This window comes from Asterias amurensis, chromosome 22 (genome assembly GCF_032118995.1).
Source record: "Asterias amurensis chromosome 22, ASM3211899v1".
Lineage (NCBI taxonomy): Eukaryota > Metazoa > Echinodermata > Asteroidea > Forcipulatida > Asteriidae > Asterias > Asterias amurensis.
This window is the reverse complement of record NC_092669.1, coordinates 10,510,430-10,530,378: the sequence shown is the minus strand read 5'-3', so window position 1 is coordinate 10,530,378 and position 19,949 is coordinate 10,510,430. Positions and strand designations below refer to the sequence as shown.

At 38.2% G+C, this 19,949-nt stretch overlaps 1 protein-coding gene across 2 annotated transcripts in view; it reads right to left on the bottom strand.

Moving 5' to 3' along the window:
• Nucleotides 1-18,778, bottom strand: part of LOC139953731 (methylthioribulose-1-phosphate dehydratase-like) — a 32,065-nt gene extending 13,287 nt beyond the window's left edge. For both annotated transcript variants that reach the window (XM_071953266.1, XM_071953267.1), the window contains exons 1-5: nt 18,665-18,778; nt 16,833-16,927; nt 16,055-16,103; nt 15,419-15,536; nt 14,870-15,005 (exon numbers count right to left, since the gene is read on the bottom strand). In XM_071953266.1, the coding sequence (XP_071809367.1) occupies nt 14,870-15,005; nt 15,419-15,536; nt 16,055-16,103; nt 16,833-16,927; nt 18,665-18,685 (419 nt within the window). In that variant the 5' untranslated portion in view covers nt 18,686-18,778. The remainder of the gene's footprint in view (nt 1-14,869; nt 15,006-15,418; nt 15,537-16,054; nt 16,104-16,832; nt 16,928-18,664) is intronic.
• Nucleotides 18,779-19,949: the final 1,171 nt, after the last annotated feature.

The window sequence follows — 19,949 nt, the reverse complement described above, 5'->3', positions numbered from 1 at the left end:
ACCCCATAGAATATTAAGAAGAAACTATAAATAATAGTAAACTTGCGGATACAACCATGTGTGAGTCTCTTCTGTGTGAGTGTTGGCTCTGAAAAGAGCAGGGCCCAATTTCATAGAGCTGCTAAGCACAAAAATTTGCTCATCATGAAATTTCTTCCTTGATAAAAACAGGATTACCAACCGAATTTCTATTTGTTGCATATTACTTGCTACTGGTATTCAGCTTTTGTTTGCTCATCCTGAATATCATGTGGAAATTTGGTTGGTAATCCTGTTTTTATCGGGGCAGAAATTTTTATGCTAAGCAAATTTTTGTGCTTAGCAGCGTTATGAAATTGGATCCTGGTTTGGTCTGAGCGTTTCAAACAGTATACTCAGCTTCAAGAAGAAAAATGTAATTATTATTTAAAGCCATTGGACCCTTTTGGTACAGAAAAAAAAAAATAAAAGTTCACAGATTTACAAATAACTTACAGGGTTTACAGAAGGTAGTGGTGAAATACTTCTCTTGAAATATTATTCCATGAAATGCTTTACTTTTTGAGAAAACAGTAAAACAATATCAATTCTCGTTAACGAGAATTACAGATTTATTTTAAACACATGTCATGACACGACGAAACGCGCGGATACAAGGGTGGGTTTTCCTGTTATTTTCTCCCAACTCCGATGACCGATTGAGCCTAAATTTTCACAGGTTTGTTATTTGATATAGAAGTTGTGATACACGAAGTGTGGGCCTTGGACAATACTTTTTACCGAAAGGGTCTAATGGCTTTAAAGTTTGTTCTTTTCCTTTGCACCATGCATAGCTTCAAACATCATCGACAAACTATTTTTAAGTCAGTTCTACCCTAGCCAAACTGTACCCTCAGGGGCGTTTAAGCGGCCTTAAACACCTATTTGACTGATCTTCCATTATTGGTTTGCTAGCTTAGTCATGCTACAGTGATGTGATTGTTAAGTAACAGACTTTCTGTCTCGGCTACCCTTGGTTTATTCAAAATATTAACAAATTTGCTCCAAAACTTTATTTCAAACACATTACGAGGGTTGTGGAGCATAACATTCTATAATAATGCTTGTTTTAATGACTGAACTTTTTCAATGCTTTTTGGGGGGTGTTTAGATATTTTGAGCTTTTCCACTGTGCTTTTTAGTATAGTTTTTTCTCGCTTTAGACATTTAAAGGAACACGTTGCCTTAGATCGGTCGAGTTGGTCTTTGAAAAGTGTTTGTAACCGTTTGTTATGAAATGCATATGATTTGAAAGATGTTTTAAAAGTAGAATATAATGATCCACACACGGGCATCACTCGAAATTGCGTGGTTTTCATTTTACCTCGCCGCCATTTATGGGAGTCAAATGTTTGTTAGTTCGCAAAGTAAAAGGACAACCACGCAATTGTGAGGCAAATTTGTGTGGATCATTGTATTCTACTTTTAAATCATCTTTCTAACCATATGCATCTTATAACAAACGGTTACAAACGCTTTTCAAAGACCAACTCGACCGATCCAAGGCAACGTGTTCCTTTAAGTAATTTAGAAGTCATTTATTGAATTTTTACTGCCTAGGGTTATAATTTTGATTGCGCAATGCTTTGGGGGTATTTTACATGTAAGGCGCCATAAAAATGCCTTTCATTGTTATTACTATTATTATTAATGTCTACAAGTACTGAAAATCAAGTGGGAATTTGGTTGGTGATGCTGTTTTTATCAAGGCAAACATTTCATGCTAAGCACACTTTTGTGCTTGCAGCTCTATCAAATCGGGCCCTGTCGTTAATTTCACCAAACTCTTTCCAACTTCAGGATCAATCTTAGGACATAGGACGGGTTCAGTTCCATATCCAAATACGTAGGACGCATTGAACCCATCCTAAGTTAGGACAGGGGTCAATTTCATAGAGCTGCTCAAGCAAAAAAATTGGTTAAGCACGAAAATAGCTCGCTTATTTTACACATGCTACTGGCCAAAATTTCATGCCATATAAATTGCTTGTGACTGGTATAGAGCTATTGTTTACTTAGCATAACAATTGAGTGGAGTCTTGGCCGGTATTCTAATTTGACTAAGCATTGATTATTTTGCTTAAGCAGAATTTTGTGCTTAAGCAGCTCTATGAAATTGGGCCCTAACTCATGTTAGGATTAATCCCAGCCTTTACTGATCAGCTGCTGGTCTTTTAACAAAATGAGTCAATGACAAAACTCAACTTGACCTTAGATTCCATTTTAACTTTGACAGAATAAATGTCTAGTTAAATACAGAACTCCCTGGCAGTGATTCAAACAAAAAAATCTTTCTGATCATCTGGAAATCCGTCCAATCTAAAGAACCCATCTTACCCTAATCTCTTAATCGCTATATGAATGGACAGTAGACCAAAATCAATTGGTACATAATCAAAAGCGATGCCAACCCATGCTCCAAATCTGTTGGTCAAGGTTGGTTGTTTGTTTGATTGTTTGTTTGTTTGTTTGTTTGTTTGTTTGTTTCTGTGTTTTTTTCCATCTATACACAGGCCTGTATGCTTCGTATTTGAAAGGGCATGGGGCCCCAAAGCATTTGCTCCTTATACATACATACATACAAAAATGTTTTATATACCGCCATTTCATAAAGACCACAGCGGTTTGTGATGAAACAGAGAAACAAATAAACAAAGAGACAAATGCAAGTTAAACCAACCAGCAAAACAATCATTGTGGGAACAGGTGTGATTTCAGATGCTTCTTGACAATATGAAGTGAATCAGCAGAGCGCAGAGATGGGGGGAGACTATTCCAAAGTTTAGGAGCGGCAAAAGAGAAGGATTTGTCAGCAGCTGAAGCAAGAGATCTGTGGGTTATTTTGTGTTTGACAAGACGGGTAGTGTCGTGTGATGAGCGCAGGCCGACTCTTCCCGGTGTGTACAAAACCAAGCACGATTTTAAATATGCTGGCCCCTTGATAAAGGGCACCCTAGATGAGGAAATTGTCAAGTTGAACTGGAGCCGATTCTCACAATGTTTTATACTATCCTATCAGTATCAAAAGCTCTCTATTGATCGTTACTTAGTAAGTTTTTTATGCTAGCAATAACCTTGAGAAATCCAAACGAATTGGGACAAACTTGTGCACAATGTAAGTCTTTCGCCCTGCCCAATTGTCAGCTGAATCTACTGAGAGAGCAAAAGCGTGCGCAATCTGCAAATTTGCACTCTGTTTGTATGGTAGCTAGCTAAACTTGATGATGCGGAAAAACTGTTTGCAATCTGCTTTGGAAATTTTGTAAAATGCGCTTACTGTACACACGCTTTTTGATATACATACTTTTTTTTTTTTTCCCGGCCTCGCCCCAATGCTTGAGAAAATGGGTGTTGTGCGTGAGAGCATGAGACAGACCCACGAGACGTGAGTCTCACGCCTAAAGGCTGAGTCACACTGTGGCGATAACAAAAACGATAATAATCACGATGCAAAGAAAACGCACTTTATATGTTAAATGAGCGTGAGGTTACTCTGCGTGGATCGGAGCAATTCAACCAATAGAATGCACTCTCTTTGCGTCGTGACCGTTATCATTTTCATTGCCGCTGCAGACTTGGTAGGTCTGGTTTCAAATGCTGTTCTGTTTTCTTTTCAAAAATCTCATCATCTCAACATGCTCAATAATCATCAACCTTTGAGGCAGAAATATAACCTTGCAACAGTTTTTAATCAAATAATGTCATCATGTATGATTTGCTTTTCTTTATTGACATTTACAATTAATTGGTCGTCCGCCCTCTAGCTCGACCTTGACACTGACAGAGCCAGCACTGATGGGATTTCATGGGATCATAATGCGCATCATTGGTTTGAATCAAATTATCTTCAATCCTGTAGTTTTCAATCAATAAACGGTGCAACTAAACTGTGAAAATGTCTTCAAATTAAGCATGCTAAATGGTCAAAATGTTTTAGGTAAAACAAGTAAAAATGGTTCATTGGTTTGCAGCAAATTATTTTCAATCCTGAAAATTGAGTTTTCAATCAATAACCACAAGAACAAGTCGGTGAACAAGTCGTTAAAATGTCATCAAATTTAGAAATGTGAGTGGTAAAATGTTTTTGGTAAAACAAACAAAAACGGTTTTTCATAATGTGTGTCATTGGTTTGTTTAGCAAATTAAGTTCCATCCTTAAAATTGAGTTTTCAATCAATAACCACTAGAACGAGCCTGTAAAAAGAAATTCAATTTCAGCTCGCTAAGTGATAAAAATGTTTTAGGCAAAACAAGTAAAAACAGTTTTTTATAATTTGCGTCATTGGTTTGCAGCAATTATATTCAATCCTGAAAAGTAGTTCTTAATCAATAACCACTACTAGTCTGTAAAATTTCATCAAATTGAGAAGGCTAATTGGTAAAATAAATTCTGGTAAAAACAAGTTAAACAAGGTTTTCATAATGTGTGTCATTTGTTTGTTTGCTTAGCAAGTTGTTTTTAATACTGTCATGTAGTTTTTAATCAATAGCCAGAACAACAAGCCTGTAGAAATGTCAACAATTTAGCAAGCTAAGTGGTAGAAACCTATCAGGTAAATTGAGGTAAAATGGTTTTCATAATGTGTGTCATTGGTTGAGGCGATTTATTATCAATACTAGTTTTCAATCAATAAGCAGTGCAACTACATGTAACCTGAAAAAATGTCATCAAATTAATGGTAAATAAATGATGGCGCTGTCAAATTCAGTGACATTTTAAAGGCAGTGGACACTGTTGGTAATTACTCAAAATAATTATAAGCATAATACTTAATTAATTGCTAACTGGTAACAGGGAGAGGTTCATAGTATAAAACCTTGTGAGAAACGGCTCCCTCTGAAGTGATGTAGTTTTGGAGAAGTAATTTTCCACGAATTTGATTTCAAGACCTGAAGTTTAGAATTTTAGGTCTCGAAATCAAGCATCTGAAAGTACACAACTTTGTGTGACAAGGGTGTTTTTTCTTTCATAGTTATCTCGCAACTCCGAAGACCGATCGAGCTCAAATTTTCACAGGTTTGTTATTTTATGCATATGTTGAGATGCACCAAGTGGGACGACTGGATTTTGACAATTACCAATAGTGTCTACTGTCTTTCAGACTGTTGACTTGATACCGTAGGTTTCCAAAAATGAAATGTTTGCACGGTGTATGGGTGGGGCCCATGTCAGTTTGTCTGTCACGTTGGTTACTGTAATCATGGGGTGTTTGGTGGGTTGATATCATAGATATATATATTGACTAGAGCGCTAACTTGCTCTGCGTTTTGAAGCCAACCTGGGCGCAGACATGTTTGATGTGTTGCGTGACTACGGAACGATTTTCATTTTAAGAGAACATTGCCGCGATTTTTTTTTTTTTTACATTCGGCGTGTGCGCTTACATACGCGACTGCCTATACACGACTGCCCCATAGGTATAAAATTATCTAACTGCCCATTCGCAAACGCGCCTTTTAAACATGAGGCACATGACACTCACAGTTTGTACGCTCATCAGAAGATTGTGCGTTCACATTTGCTGCATTTTTTGGTTCAATGACACATAGAAAAGAACAAACGCACTATCATGCAAATAGCCGTACAATTGCTGTACAAAAATTTCAAGCTTTTGTATTGATTTGTACATAAACATGGATTCGCTCTCACGGCTTCAAAACCTTAGTGCATGTATAACGGGGTGTTAGAGCTCTAGTAAATATATAGCTCTATGGTTGATATATGTATTTGGGGTGACCAAGGAAGACGTGGGGGTGAAACCGCGGGGGTATTTTTTCAGATCCCCTTGAAATGCTCCAGTAGAAATGTACAACTTTCTCATAGGGTACCCTTTAATCCCATATACTTATTAATTGCTTATTCACTTTGACGTTTTATTAATTTACCAAAGACCAAGAGTGTTGCGGCACACTGACCAAACCACTTCGCTGTTTAGATTGTTCATGACATGTCATCTTTAATACTACACTTGAGCGACTGACATCACATCCAATTGCTTGATGCGGGACGTCGGACAGCCTAGGCCTTTTAATTTTCCCCGAGTGGAAAAAATAATTACTCCACAAGAAGAGGTATGTTGATATTCGGTAATTAGGATGTTTTGTGCCCTGACGGCCAGCCGCTAATGTTGGTGACTTTTATCAAAACAATTAGAGTTTAAAAACTGTTTGTAATCGCTTGTTATGAAACGCATGTTATGATTAGAATTGGGGAGGTAGTGCTTTCTGCTCTACCGTCTAGGCTTCGAATTGAAGATACCCAAGCCTACATTCGTATGGACTGTGAAAGGGGTAACCCTGTTTCAGCCCTAGGAGTAGGTGGCAATGGCCTCTGGAAAAAAAATAATTGTAGCCCACACCTTGAAGTGGCCTTCAGGCCTTGTGTGTCAGGCGACTAGCATAAAAAAAATATATAAAAAAATTAGAAAGATGTTTTAATAGTAGATGTTTTAATAATATAACCCACACAAATATGTCTCAAAATTGCAAGATTTTCCTTTAATTTTGTAAACTAAATGTAAGCCCAAAGTGATGACGTCACCAACAAATAACACCATTTTGTGACGTTAACGTTCACGTTTTTGCTTGCGTAACGTGTGACTTAACCTCGCTATTGTGTACCCGCCACCACTAGATAGTTTACACAACAAACTTATTACAAAAAATTATGAACATATTTCCGACTGAGTATTTGCCACCGTCCTCAGTTTTTGAAACTCATTAGAATTCCAGCCTACACCAATCAGCATTGGTATTCCTAACAAAGTACTTGACATGTCTCGACAAATAAAACCAACCATGAAGTTAACAGCAAGGCTATTCAATTAAAATTGTTTGTTTTTTCTTCCCTTGCCATTTAAAGCCAGTGGACACTATTGGTAATTGTCAAAGACCAGTCTTCTAACTTGGTGTATCTCAACATATGCATGAAATAACAAACCTGTGAAAATTTGAGCTCAATTGGTCGTCGAAGTTGCGAGATAATATAATGAAAGAAAAAACACCCTTGTCACACGAAGTTGTGTGCTTTCAGATGCTCTATTTTGAGACCTCATCAAAATCTAATTCTGAGGTCTCAAAATCAAATTCGTGAAAAATTACTGCTTTCTCGAAAACTACGTTACTTCAGAGGGAAGTGTATCTTACAATGTCTTAAATACCATCAACTCCCCATTGCTATTTATTATTTTGAGTAATTACCAATAGTGTCCACTGCCTTTTAATGAACCACATCAATGAATTACAGCGTATAACGTTACCTGTTGGGCTAAAAAATACAGTGTACGCTTGACGTACTTGTAAGCGCGGTTTTCCCTGCTTTCGTAAGTGCAATTCTCTGCTTGTAAGCGGTAAGAATAGCCATGAAATTGGGCACTGGAAAGGCAGTCAGTGCACACGTGCAGAATTCCATGCTGCACTACACAATGATTTTACAGCGTATAACATTAACTGCTGGGCTCAAAGGTACCAAAAAGTGCATACACGCGCGTACTTCTTGAGAAGCTATAGCAACATTAATGAATTAAATTAATCAATTTGAGACCGCAGCAATAAATCTAAGGTCTACAACAGGCCAGAGGTACATCTTGCGAATATCATCAGTTAAAGACACTGGACACAATTGGTAAATGTCAAAGACCAGTCTTCTCATCTCAACATATGTATGCACAAATTAACAAATCTAAGAAAAATTGAACTCAATTGGTCGTCAAAGTTGCGAGATAATAATGGAAGAAAAAACACCTTTGTCACACGGAATTGTGTGCTTTCAGATGCTTGATTTCTGGACCTCAAAATCAAATTCTGAGGTCTCGAAATCAAATTTGTGGAAAACTATTTCTTTCTCAAAAACTACGTTACCTCAGAGGGAGCCGTTTCTCACAATGCTTTATAATCCCAACAGCTCTCCGTTGCTCGTTACCAAAGTAAGTTTTTATACTAACAATTATTTTGAGTAATTACTGATAGTGTCCACTGCCTTTAACTATCGTAACGGATCATCAGTATACAATTTCATCCGGATCATACCCTGTGCACAATTCATCATAGTAATGTACAATAACTGCATTGTACACCTGGGTGGAGTGATTTATGTGCGACGACCATGACAGCATACAACTTGCAATCAGTATAAAGTACTCTATTCTAATATTACTCAATTGCTTTGCACTTTCGAAGATTCGATTCGTGATCTCGCGTGTTTACAAGAGAGTCAATGGACCCTGCCGTCGATTTCACCAAGCTCTTCCTAACTTAGGATTAACCTTAGGACTAATAGGAAGAGTTCAGTTCCGTATCCAATGCCATAGGCGTTAGGACGCATTGAACCCATCCTACACGATTTACTCATCCTAACTCGAGATAGGATTAATCCTAGCGTTTTAAGAAATCGACTGGCAGGCCTGTCATGCCTGTATGCTTCGTTTTGAAAGGGCAAGGGCACCAAGGCATTATTTCCTTGGTAAAGGGCAGCCTTTGGGAAAATTGTAAATATCTACTGCCCCCTGGTCATGGCCTTGGTGCCCTTGAAATGCTCCAGTAGAAATTAACAATTTCCTCATAGGGTGCCATTTAAAAAGAAGAAAATGCCTTGGTGCCCTTGCCCTTTCAAAAATGAAGCATACATGCCTTTTTTTAGTCAAGAATACCCCACGGTTTGGAAAAATACCGAGGGAGAATATTTTTCTGTAACGTGAAGACTTCGTAATTACATTTAAATTCAGTAAATTGAAGGATCGCCCTCAAGGCTAGCTTGAACTTCATACAAAAGGAAAACATTTATTAGATTTCAAAATTTGATTAATGGAAAACGAACAAAAAGCTGCTTCTGAGTAAATTACGATGCACAGTATGGTTTTTGCACAGTAATACTTCGTAATGAATTTAATCTCAAATCAAGACTTCGACGACCGATTGAGCTCAAATTTTGGTTGGTTATTTTATGTATGTTAAGATACACCAAGTAAGAAGACTGGTCTTTGACAATTACCAATAGTGTCTAGTGTCTTTCAGAGAGGTCTAACTTGTCTCTCTTGAAAGCTAGAGACAAACAAGAAGATCCCCTTGTCTCCATAGGTTTCTTTCTTATATTACTAAATTCCTTTGGGGGTTTTGGTTCTTGCAAGCTAAGGTAAAGAGTCCATTGTGACTATTCACAGTTGACATTCCAAGAACAGTTACACAAAGGATAGAGGCATTAGTCTCTTTAAGAACAATGACATTTAAAGGAACATTACAGATTGGTTTAGCTAGCAAAGCAGTTGCTGGCAGTGTAAGCACTTATGTAAACCACCACAAACATTCATATATTACAAACTGAAAACCAGTAGAAGTTTGAGATCGATCGGCCATTTGGGTCACACACAAAAAGTGAAAAACCGATTACACAGTTTGCATGACATCGATTTAAACACTCGCTTAGTCACTGAGCAATTAACTCTAAACGAGAAACTATTTTCATTTATTTCTCATCAGATATGACATTTCAGACAGCAATATGTCGGAAGTGTCGTGGCCGAGCGGTTAAGATCACCGAATTCAAACTCTGGTGTTTCTGATCAGCAGAGTGTGGGTTCGAATCCCAAGCCGTGACACTTGTGTCCTTAAGCAAGACACTTAACCATTGCTTCGTCCTTCGGATGGGACATAAAGCCGTTGGTCCCATGTGTTGTGTAACGCATGTAAAAGAACCCAGTGCGCTTATCGAAAAGAGAAGGGGTTCGCCCCGGTGTTCCTGGCTGTGGCTGCTGTATGCGCCGTAGCACCTTGTACATGTAAACCATTATAAGGTGCTAACTAATTGGGTCTCAAAATTCTTCACTGCAATAACCTATCTTTCTGAAAGTTTGTATATACTCAGCGCCTTGAGTACCTTGTTTGGTAGATACGTGCGCTATATAAGACTTCGTTATTATTATTATTATTATTAATATTTCAAGGGATGTTTCCTACTATCATCATCATTAGACCGTGTGAGCTTAATGTAAGTCTGTGATCTTGACCAACCCTGTCCGTCATATAGCTTTCTATAGCATACATTTGTGAACATCACAGATGGTCTGACAGTACACAATTCCCTTGTCACTCATCACATAAAGAACTTAGAAGGAATAGTTGAGCTTAAAGGCAGTGGACACTATTGGTAGTTACTCAAAATAATTATCACCATAAAACCTTTCTTGATTACAAGTAATGGGGAGAGGTTGATGGTATAAAACATTGTGAGAAACAGCTCCCTCTGAAGTGCCATAGTTTTGGAGAAAGAAGTAATTTTCCACGAATTTGATTTCGAGACCTCGAGTTTAGAACTTGAGGTCTCGAAATCAACCATCTAAACGCACACAACTTCGTGTGACAAGGGTGTTTTCTTCTTTCATTATTATCTCGCAAATTCGACAACCGATTGAGCTCAAATTTTCACAGGTTTGTTATTTTACGCATATGTTGAGATACACCAACTGAGAAGACTAGTCTTTGACAGTTACCAATAGTGTCCACTGCCTTTAATGTGTTTTTTGTTATCCTCTTCGCTGAAAATGTTAATAATTTGAAAGCGGCAGAGGCCAAACGGACCTAACTAATCCACAAAATGTAGTTACCTATTCATTATCAAGGGAGTGTAGTGAACACACAGACTCATTACTCATAGTGAACACACAGACTCATAACTATAATTTATGCCCAATGGACCAATGGACCAATTTATGCCCAATGGACCAATTACACATAAAATCTATTGTACTTAGGGAATATGACTGAACACTGCCAAATTGTATAGCCCAATCAGACTCGGATAAAACACACTGTGTGGTGACAGGCCGCTAACCTTTGAAAACAGTTGAGGGCGCTATTCACTTCAGGTGGTCAAAAATCACGACTGCTCTAGCCTGAACATCTGACGTCACACTTCGAGGCTTGTGAATTACACCAGAGATCTGCCTGCCTTTGAGCCTATCCGCCCCCCCCCTCCATAATCACCTTTGACCTCGCACTCATTTAGCATGGAGATTCACAGTCAAATCCATAAAAATAAAACAATGCACACTGATGCATTGTGTGCCAAACACCCCCCCCCCCCCCCCTCAGACCAATCAACCAATCAAAACACAGCACTTGGTGAAACACCTTTAGCAGCAATGGAAACCTGTCAAATATTTTAGGAAAAACCAAGAAACCCCATAAATTTATATTCCCAAAAATAAATGAATCAGCTGAAAGTGGTTGCTTCACCGTTTTAAAGGCAGTGGACACCAGGTGGACACTATACGTGGGCAATTGTCAAAGACCAGTCTTCTCACTTGGTGTATCTCAACATGCATAAAATAACAAACCTGTGAACATTTGAGCTCGATTGGTCGTCGGAGTTGCGAGATAATAATGAAAGAAAAACACACTTGTCACACGAAGTTGTGTGCTTTAAGATGCTTGATTTCGAGACCTCAAAATCTAAATCTGAGGTCTCGAAATCAAATTTGTGGAAAATTACTTCTTTCTCAAAAACTACGTTACTTCAAAGGGAGCTATTTCTCACAGTGTTTTATACTATCAACCTCTCCCCAATACTAGTTACCAAGTGAGGTTTTATGCTCATAATTATTTTGAGTAATTACCAATAGTGTCCACTGCCTTTAAAGCCAGGCATGTGAAGGAATGTCTAATGGCTTACTTGTACTGTTACATGTAACAGTGTATTATGTACCCACTTAGGCTACAATACCACAAAACCCAATCTCCAATTCAAATACGCTTTGCCATCATTTATCATGTAAATGATCTATGACGTTGACCTCCACCTGTCATGCGAGGGCGCTTTGGTCAACGCTAGAGCGATGATGGATGCCCTAGCAAGCAAGACCTCTCGATACGCACTCCTATCAATTTCAATGCAAACAACCCACTGACTGCAATATCATAGTGTTATGTGTAAACGATCAGGACTAGATTCTACGCATCAATCAAGTGGTAGTCTTACAACACACACTTAGTTGTGTTATTTCAACTCTACGACCTCATTCCTTCCTCATTTATAAAAACCCTCACCTCAAATAAAAAGGAAGATCTGCATTTTTAGACACACGCAAAACCAAAACGCATTTGACTGTACAAATATTTGTATTTTTACAAGTGACAATAAAACATTATTGATATTAAAGGCACTGCAGCCGGTTTCACGAAACGCTAGGATAAGTCTCGAGTTAGGACGAGTAACTGGTCCTAACTAAGGATTACTCTTATAAGGTTTACATGTTACCGTGCAAGGCTGGGACACGTTCCAAGTTCTACATGAAGTTAGGAAGAGTTTAGTAAAATCGACGGCTGTACACCTTTGATATTGTCAAAGACCAGTATCCTCATGGAACAATATAACAATAATAACCGTATTTATAACGCACCTTTTGCCAAAGGATACAAAGCGCCAGGTATTATTACTGCAAGGAGTGGGGTGAAATTTTGAGATATAAGACCTAATCCTTAAGCACCATGTAATGGTTTACAAGGTGCTGTGGCGCAATATGCTGCCAATCCATCCAGGAACACCGGGGCGAACCCCTTCTCTTTTCGATAAGTGCACTGGGTTCTTTTACATGCGTTTACACAACACATGGGACCAACGGCTTTACGTCCCATCCGAAGGACGAAGCAATGGTTATGTGTCTTGCTTAAGGACACAAGTGTCACGGCTGGGGATTCGATCCCACACTCTGCTGATCAGAAACACCAGAGTTTGAATTCGGTGCTCTAACCACTCGGCCACGACACTTTCCTAGTTTTGCATAAGTTAACAAATCTGAGAAAACTTTGACTCAACTGGACATCAAAGTTGCAAGAGAATAATCAAAAGGAAACACCCTTGTTGCACAAATTTGTGTGCTTTCAGATGCCTAATAAAGGCTTCAGGCCTGAAGTCTTTTAGTATTATTTTGTAAGTGAGAAATTACCTCTTTCTCAAAATCTACGCTACTTCAGAGGGAGCCGTCTCTCACAATGTTTTATCCTATCAACAGTCTCCATCGCTCGTTACCAGCTAAGTTTTTATGAACAATTGCTTAAGTCGAGTGGTGTCCTCGAATCACAATGGTTCCCCAAGCCTTCCTGTCCCCCATTGCCGACTTGAAATCTGCTGATTCAAGTCCTGTCTATTTTGAGAATGTCAGTGTAAGTTATTGCCGGTCTACCAGATTTCCTCCTCCCATGCTTAGGGGTCCACAGAACAATATTGGACACTGATTCATCTTTGCTCCTGTAGCAGTGGCCAGCCAATGAACAATTATTTTGAGTAATTACCAACAGTGTCCTGGGGTCGATTTCACAAAGAGTTAGGACTAGTGCCTTATGACTAGACCTAGGAGATGTTATAAACTTGAGGCTAGTCCTAAGTTGACGAGTAACTCGTCCTAACTTGAGATCCGACTAGTCTTAACTCTTTGTGAAATCCACCCCAGTGCCTTTAATGAAACCATTTCGCTGCTTCATGTTATTAATACCAGTTTGAAAGGGCCGGTAAATGTCATTTATCAAAGCCAATCTGCCACAATATTGAATCTGTTACATCTTGGTTTAACCGCCGCGCAGACTCGACTATTAAGAACCTATCAGAGGAGTCTACATGTCGCAAATCATAGGCAGACCGACGGCTACTCTCTCAATCTAAATCTAAAATGGATTACCCGTAATAAGCCTCTGTGTATGTTGACTGTACTGGTACGAGGAACAAACACTTACTCCGACAGGGGTGATACAGTGTGTACATTGTACACAAGGGGTGATAGTGCTATGATGTACTACAGATATGACTGTGAATACTATTAGGGTCTAATGTGGGCGACGGGTGACTCCAACTCCGTAGGTAGTGTTATGGGTGACAGATATGACTATGGATTAATTACAACATTAGTCATTGTCAGTCAGAAAACTCAATGCCCCCCACCCCCCCAAAAAAAAAAAAAAAAAAAAAAAAAATTGTAACATTTCTTTAAAGGGATGCTGCAGTGAATTCAAATAAAACAGTTAATTTTGCTGTCATTTATTTCTGGCATACGTATTGAACATCAATAAAATGTGTATTTTTTTCCCCCACATATCTCACTTGCATAATTAGCGAGTACATCATGCCCCCCCTTTTGTGGATTGTTACCGCCCCCCCCTACCATCGACGTCACATCGGGAATTCAAACATATCGTCGGCAAAAGGAGTCTGGTCCCTAACTACGCGCGCCTAGGTACCAGGCCACACAGTGCACACGTCTCTGCATGCACACAACCAGGGGGCCCGAAGGCTCGGGTTACCGACATGACGTCACGTTTATGCAAATGAAGGCTCCCTTTTAAGGGCGGGGTGGGTTCCCCTAATCTCTTGAAAACCATTTTTAAAATACTTGCGCATTTAATAAAAATGTAAAAAAAATATTTCAGGTTTAAAAAGTCATGTTTAATTGTTTAAATTATTTTTAAAAACACTGTAGCCACCTTTTAAAGCCATTGGACCCTTTCGGTAAACAGTGTTGTCCAAGGCCAACACAACTTCTATATCAAATAACAAACCTGTGAAAATTTAGGCTCAATCGGTCATCAGAGTTGGGAGAAAACAACGGAAAAACCCGCTCCTGTTTCTGTGCGTTTCGCCGTGTCATGACATGTGTTTAAAATAAATCTGTAATTCTCGTTAACGAGAATTTATATTGTTTTGCTGTTTTCTCAAAAAGTAAAGCATTTCATGGAATAATATATCAAGAGAAGTCTTTCACCATTGTCTTCTCTAAACCCTGCAAGTTGTTTGTAAATCTGTGAACTTTTTTTTCTGAACCGAACGGGTCCAATGGCTTTAAGAAGTAAATAATTGCTGAGTAATTACCTGAGGTTGCCTCCTGATTTGTCTTTGCGGATGCCTTTAATCATCTCCATATGTGTAATTCTAAACTCCTTGCCTGGGTAGAGAAGTGTCGCAAGAACAGCGTGTTTGGAATGTGTGTGTATAACGGCTCCGGCATCTGTAAGAAAGTAACAACAATTATTACAAGGAGTGTTGCAAGAACAGCATGTTTGAAATGTGTAAAAAGAATTTACTACAGTATTTGTACTCCAATTGCACACAGATTAAAAGAGCTTGTAACAGCTGTAGCAGGGTGTAATGTTGACTATGATATTTAAAGTACAATTTTTAGAATTTCTAAGTAGTGATGACTAATAATAATAATAACACCAACAAGTATTTGGAATGCTACCCATAGAAAACTACACAGCATTTAAACAAAAACTGAGCATGCACAACAAACAACTTAATTTCATCAGAAAAGCTTCAATAGTTACAAATTCATTACCAAAGCTATAAACAACAACTTTCCACTCATGGATGCAAGAGGGCGCTCTTGGCCCCCTTTAAAGAAGAAATGAGTAGACTTACTTCTGAGCGTGTATGCGTTCATAAACAGAGGTGTGCATTGACTTTTCTTTAACTTCTTATGAGGTGGCGGTACAGAGATATCTTCTTCTTCTATCGTGGTCACAAAGAGATCTTCAGGCTACGGGGAAAAAAAAAGATATACCAAGTGAGAAGACTGGTCTTTGACAATTACCAATAGTGTCCACTGTCTTTAAGTTGTAATGATTGGGACTCGAACCCACATTCTGCTGATCCAATCAACCAGAGCTTGACTTCTCAATGCTCTAAACTGCTCCACCATTAATTAAATACCTGATTGATTCTATGCCCAGGGGTGGATTTCACAAAGGTACTCCTAACTTAGGACTAGTCCTATGCAGTGCTAAGAGATGCATGTTGAGGACCAGTCCTAAGTTAGGATGAGTTACTGGTCCTAACTTAGGACTGGTCCTATCTCTTAGCATTGCCTAGGACTAGTCCTAAGTTAGGACTACCTTTGTGAAATCCACCCCTGGTCATGGTTTTGAAAAAAGTTTTACTCACGGAAATGTTACACGTAATTTGACAACATTTTTGTGCTGTGTTTATTTAGTTTGGAGAAACAAATGGCCCCATCTTACATAAAACAAAATGTTGTAAAAAGCTCTATAAATTTACCTGCACTCTCTCTTTTTGGACTCCTGAGGGCGCTATATATATTTCGTTGCTGTTGAGAAAAGAAAATCCTCACTTTAAAACATAATACAAAATATCATGATGATGGTTATCTACATCACTGCCGCACTATCGGGCAAGTGTCCCAGTCCAAGCTAAAAGTTTGGGACTGGTCCAAACTACAGGGATGGGACGATTCTTAAGTTGGGCCAGACAACAACACGGCTTTACCTCACATGGAGTGCGTTTTGCAGCCCCAACCACAAACATGTTTTTAACAGCTTAGATAAATCTACTCCGTGGTAGTAGAATAAGAAAGACAGTTCTAAGAACAAACTCTACCTGGCAAGTAGATACACAGTGTTAATTTACAGCAAAGAAAATCAAATATAATATTTTAAAGGAACACGTTGCCTTGGATCGGTCGAGTTGGTCTTTGAAAAGCGTTTTAACCATTTTTAGAAAATGCATATGGGTAGAAAGATGCTGTTAAAGTAGAATACAATGATCCACACAAACATGCCTCGAAATTGCACGGTTTTCCTTTTACCTTGTCGACTAACACGGTCGGCCATTTATGAGTCAAATTTTGGACTCACATAAATGGCCGACCGTGTTAGTTCGCACAGTAAAAGGAAAACCACGCAATTTCGAGGCAAACTTGTGTTGGTCATTGTTTTCTACTTTTAAAACATCTTTCCAACCATATAAAAAATGGTTACAAACCTTTTGTAGACCAACTCGTTCGATCCAAGGCAACGTGTTCCTTTAAGTGACTTACCCTTTTCTGATGCTAAGACCTCCTCCAGTTCCCGTTACCCAACCAAGATGGTAGAAATGAGTCAATAACTCAGGGATAAGATTTCTTGGATGCTCCTAAAAAACACAAATAATTAAAAGTTGCAAGGTTTATTTAAATATAGAAAAAAATATTTAAAAATTAGTACGGTTTTAAACGATTATTTGACGAGTCACTACTCTTTTATTGTGTTATTCCCATTCGTCAAACGGCCTTTTGGTTGAAAAGCGCAATAAAGTTTGAAAATCTGTAAAACAAATTGAGAAAAGTTATCGGGCTTTGGGTTAAAATTGCATTCATCAATTGTGTGTATGTGCACGTGCTAACTTTGGTAGTTTGTTTTTGTTTACATTTTGAGCATACTGATCGAAACGTCGAGTTGAAACCAACAGTTCTTTTCAGAACCACCCAAACTCATTAGAGAAAGTCATTACATGGTGTTACCGCAAACCTTTCTATATCGTATTTCCACCATGCAAAGTTTCAAATCCTAATTATTTGTTTACATTGATTTTTTTACTCTTTGAGTACTCGGTATAATATTATTCTTCTCCCTTTTCTAGTGAAGCATTCATAATAATAATAACCATAATAACAATTCTTATATAGCACATTTCACAATAACCGTATCAATGCGCTTTACATTAGTGCCCTGGTCATAGGGCCAATAACATCCCTTTTTAATGTTTCTCAGCTCCCTTGGGAGTATACATGTACAACCTGGGCAACAGTTTATATCACTCCAAAGGCTTTTTAATTCACAATACCAACCTCTACCCTCACAGGTACCCATTTACCCCTGGGTGAAGAGAAGCAATTATAGTAAAGTATCTTGCTCAAGGACACAAGTGTCACGGCCGGGATTCGAACCCACACTCTGGTGACTTAGCATCAGAACTTGAATTCGATGCTCTTAACCACTCGGCCATGACACTCTACATAACTGAAGGAAGTCGCACTATGAATGCCTTAATAAGCCCGGTTCATACTACCACTACCAGCGAATGTGAAAGCGATGCAAGTTTTACATTAATTTGACGTCACCACACTGTTTTCGCTGCGAAGTTGCAAGAGAGTCACGCACAAGTCAACTGCTGCAAAATATTTGTTGCAAATTTGTGACATCAACTGAACATTCACCTTAAGCATTCACATTCGTAGGAATTATGAACAGGGTTTTACACATAAATTAAGCCGATGCTTTAAACATTCCACCATCCTTTAAACGCCATGCTTAAAATACACACTTCTGGTCGTGTTTATATCACCCGTTTAAACACCCCAACGTGATGACTTCTCGACTAATCCAACATGCTGAAGAAATATCGAATGTCTAGCGTAGCTGTTCTTGAGCCGAGTATTTATGAATATTATTTACACACTCAGAACACAAAAAACAGCCTAATTAGCCCCAATAAGGGGATGAAACAGGGAAAAGTTTCCGTATGGTGCCACCACTTTTTCATTTGATATGAAATAATATAGTATCCAATTTACCTCAATGAGATATCCCTTTTTGTAAAAATGAGTGAAAAAGTGGTGGAGCCATACGGAAAGTTATCCTGAAACAGAAAAAGAGAAACATTCAGCTTTAAACAATTGATAGGTCACTACACTAGGTGTGAGATTGGTTTTTGGGGGACAAATAAAATTAGGGGAAAACCCATGCCATGCAATTTCAGTGAAATTGCACTACGAGTTTTACAGACATTTTGCACAAGATTGTTTTCGTAGACGTAGTGTTCATTCATTGTTGTGTTTTTGTGACAGCTGTAAAGCAATACAAAAATCCTCAAATACAAGACAATATTTACCTTTTCATATCGCTGATCCATGATTGAAAGTTTTCGCCAGTTTTGTACCTCAGCTTTTTACCGCCCCGACATCCTACACCAAAAAGTTAAAGCACTGTACAAATAAATAAACACCCTGTATTCGATTACTTGCCAAATTCCAAATACTAAGAATCGAAATAAAACACGTCTCGATAGAGTCGATAAATGATCAGACTGAAAGTATAGTTATAGGAACTTTGAAAGAAGATTTTGTTATCATTTCAGAACAGTGAAACGCTACAAATGAATATTGTTTTATGGAAACAAAGCTTCAAAAGTTCGTGTTATACACTTTCACTTTGCTTGAACCAATTTTTGAGAAAATTCAGAGCCCAAATGAGCAGACTTATTTGCCGGGAACTCGTCACATTGGTGGCGCTGTTCATGGCATTTTTTCCAAAATCAAAACCTAACTTTCATGAGCACACCTTGTGGCGAGAAAAGAAACTTGTCCTTTTATTTGAGCCTCTTAAAAAGAATTTTTTTTTTGCGCTTTCATTTCCTTTCAAACATGATTGGAAAGTCATAAGCTACTTGCACCCCTCCCCTATCAAAGCTATTAAGCCCCGCCCACATACAAAAAACGGTTGTCTATTATTTTTAACTGACCCGCACCCTACACGTGGTCATGCAGTAATTGGCCGAGTTGACTGAATTTTTTTTTTAAAACGTCGGTTGGAAAACTATGACAAGCCTTAATGCAAAAAACAAAAAACAACAACATATAAATAGCTACTGTTTTTAACAATGTCACACACAAAATTCAATTTCCTGAAAACACAGCAACCAATCATTGTTGAGGTATTCTGTTATTTGAAAGTTTGCGGAAAAATACTGAATTAATTGGTTAAAACTTAGTTAATTCATTTCATTTCAAGACGTTTATTTCCTTTCCAACAGATAGTCAATGTAACAATAACAAAGAAGTCTTGAGGAGAATTTGTAATAATAATGGGCATAGCCAGAAAAGCCCAAGCTCGTGGTAGTCGGAAAAAGGTCCATTACCAGTGGAAAACAATTTTTCTTTCCTTCCCCATAAAACAATGGCCTAAAATCTCATTCCAATCAATAAAAGCTTTTGCAATGTATATTGTGTGAACAAATTTTGACTCAAGCTTGTACTAAGAACCCAATTAAATTTAATTGTTGTCTACTAGGCCTCAAATTTTACTGCAATAAGGAACAACAAAAGTGTAAATGTGTAAACTTCTTGTTTTTTATATTTTTAATAGACAAACAAATAACTTTTTTGAATTTAAAAATA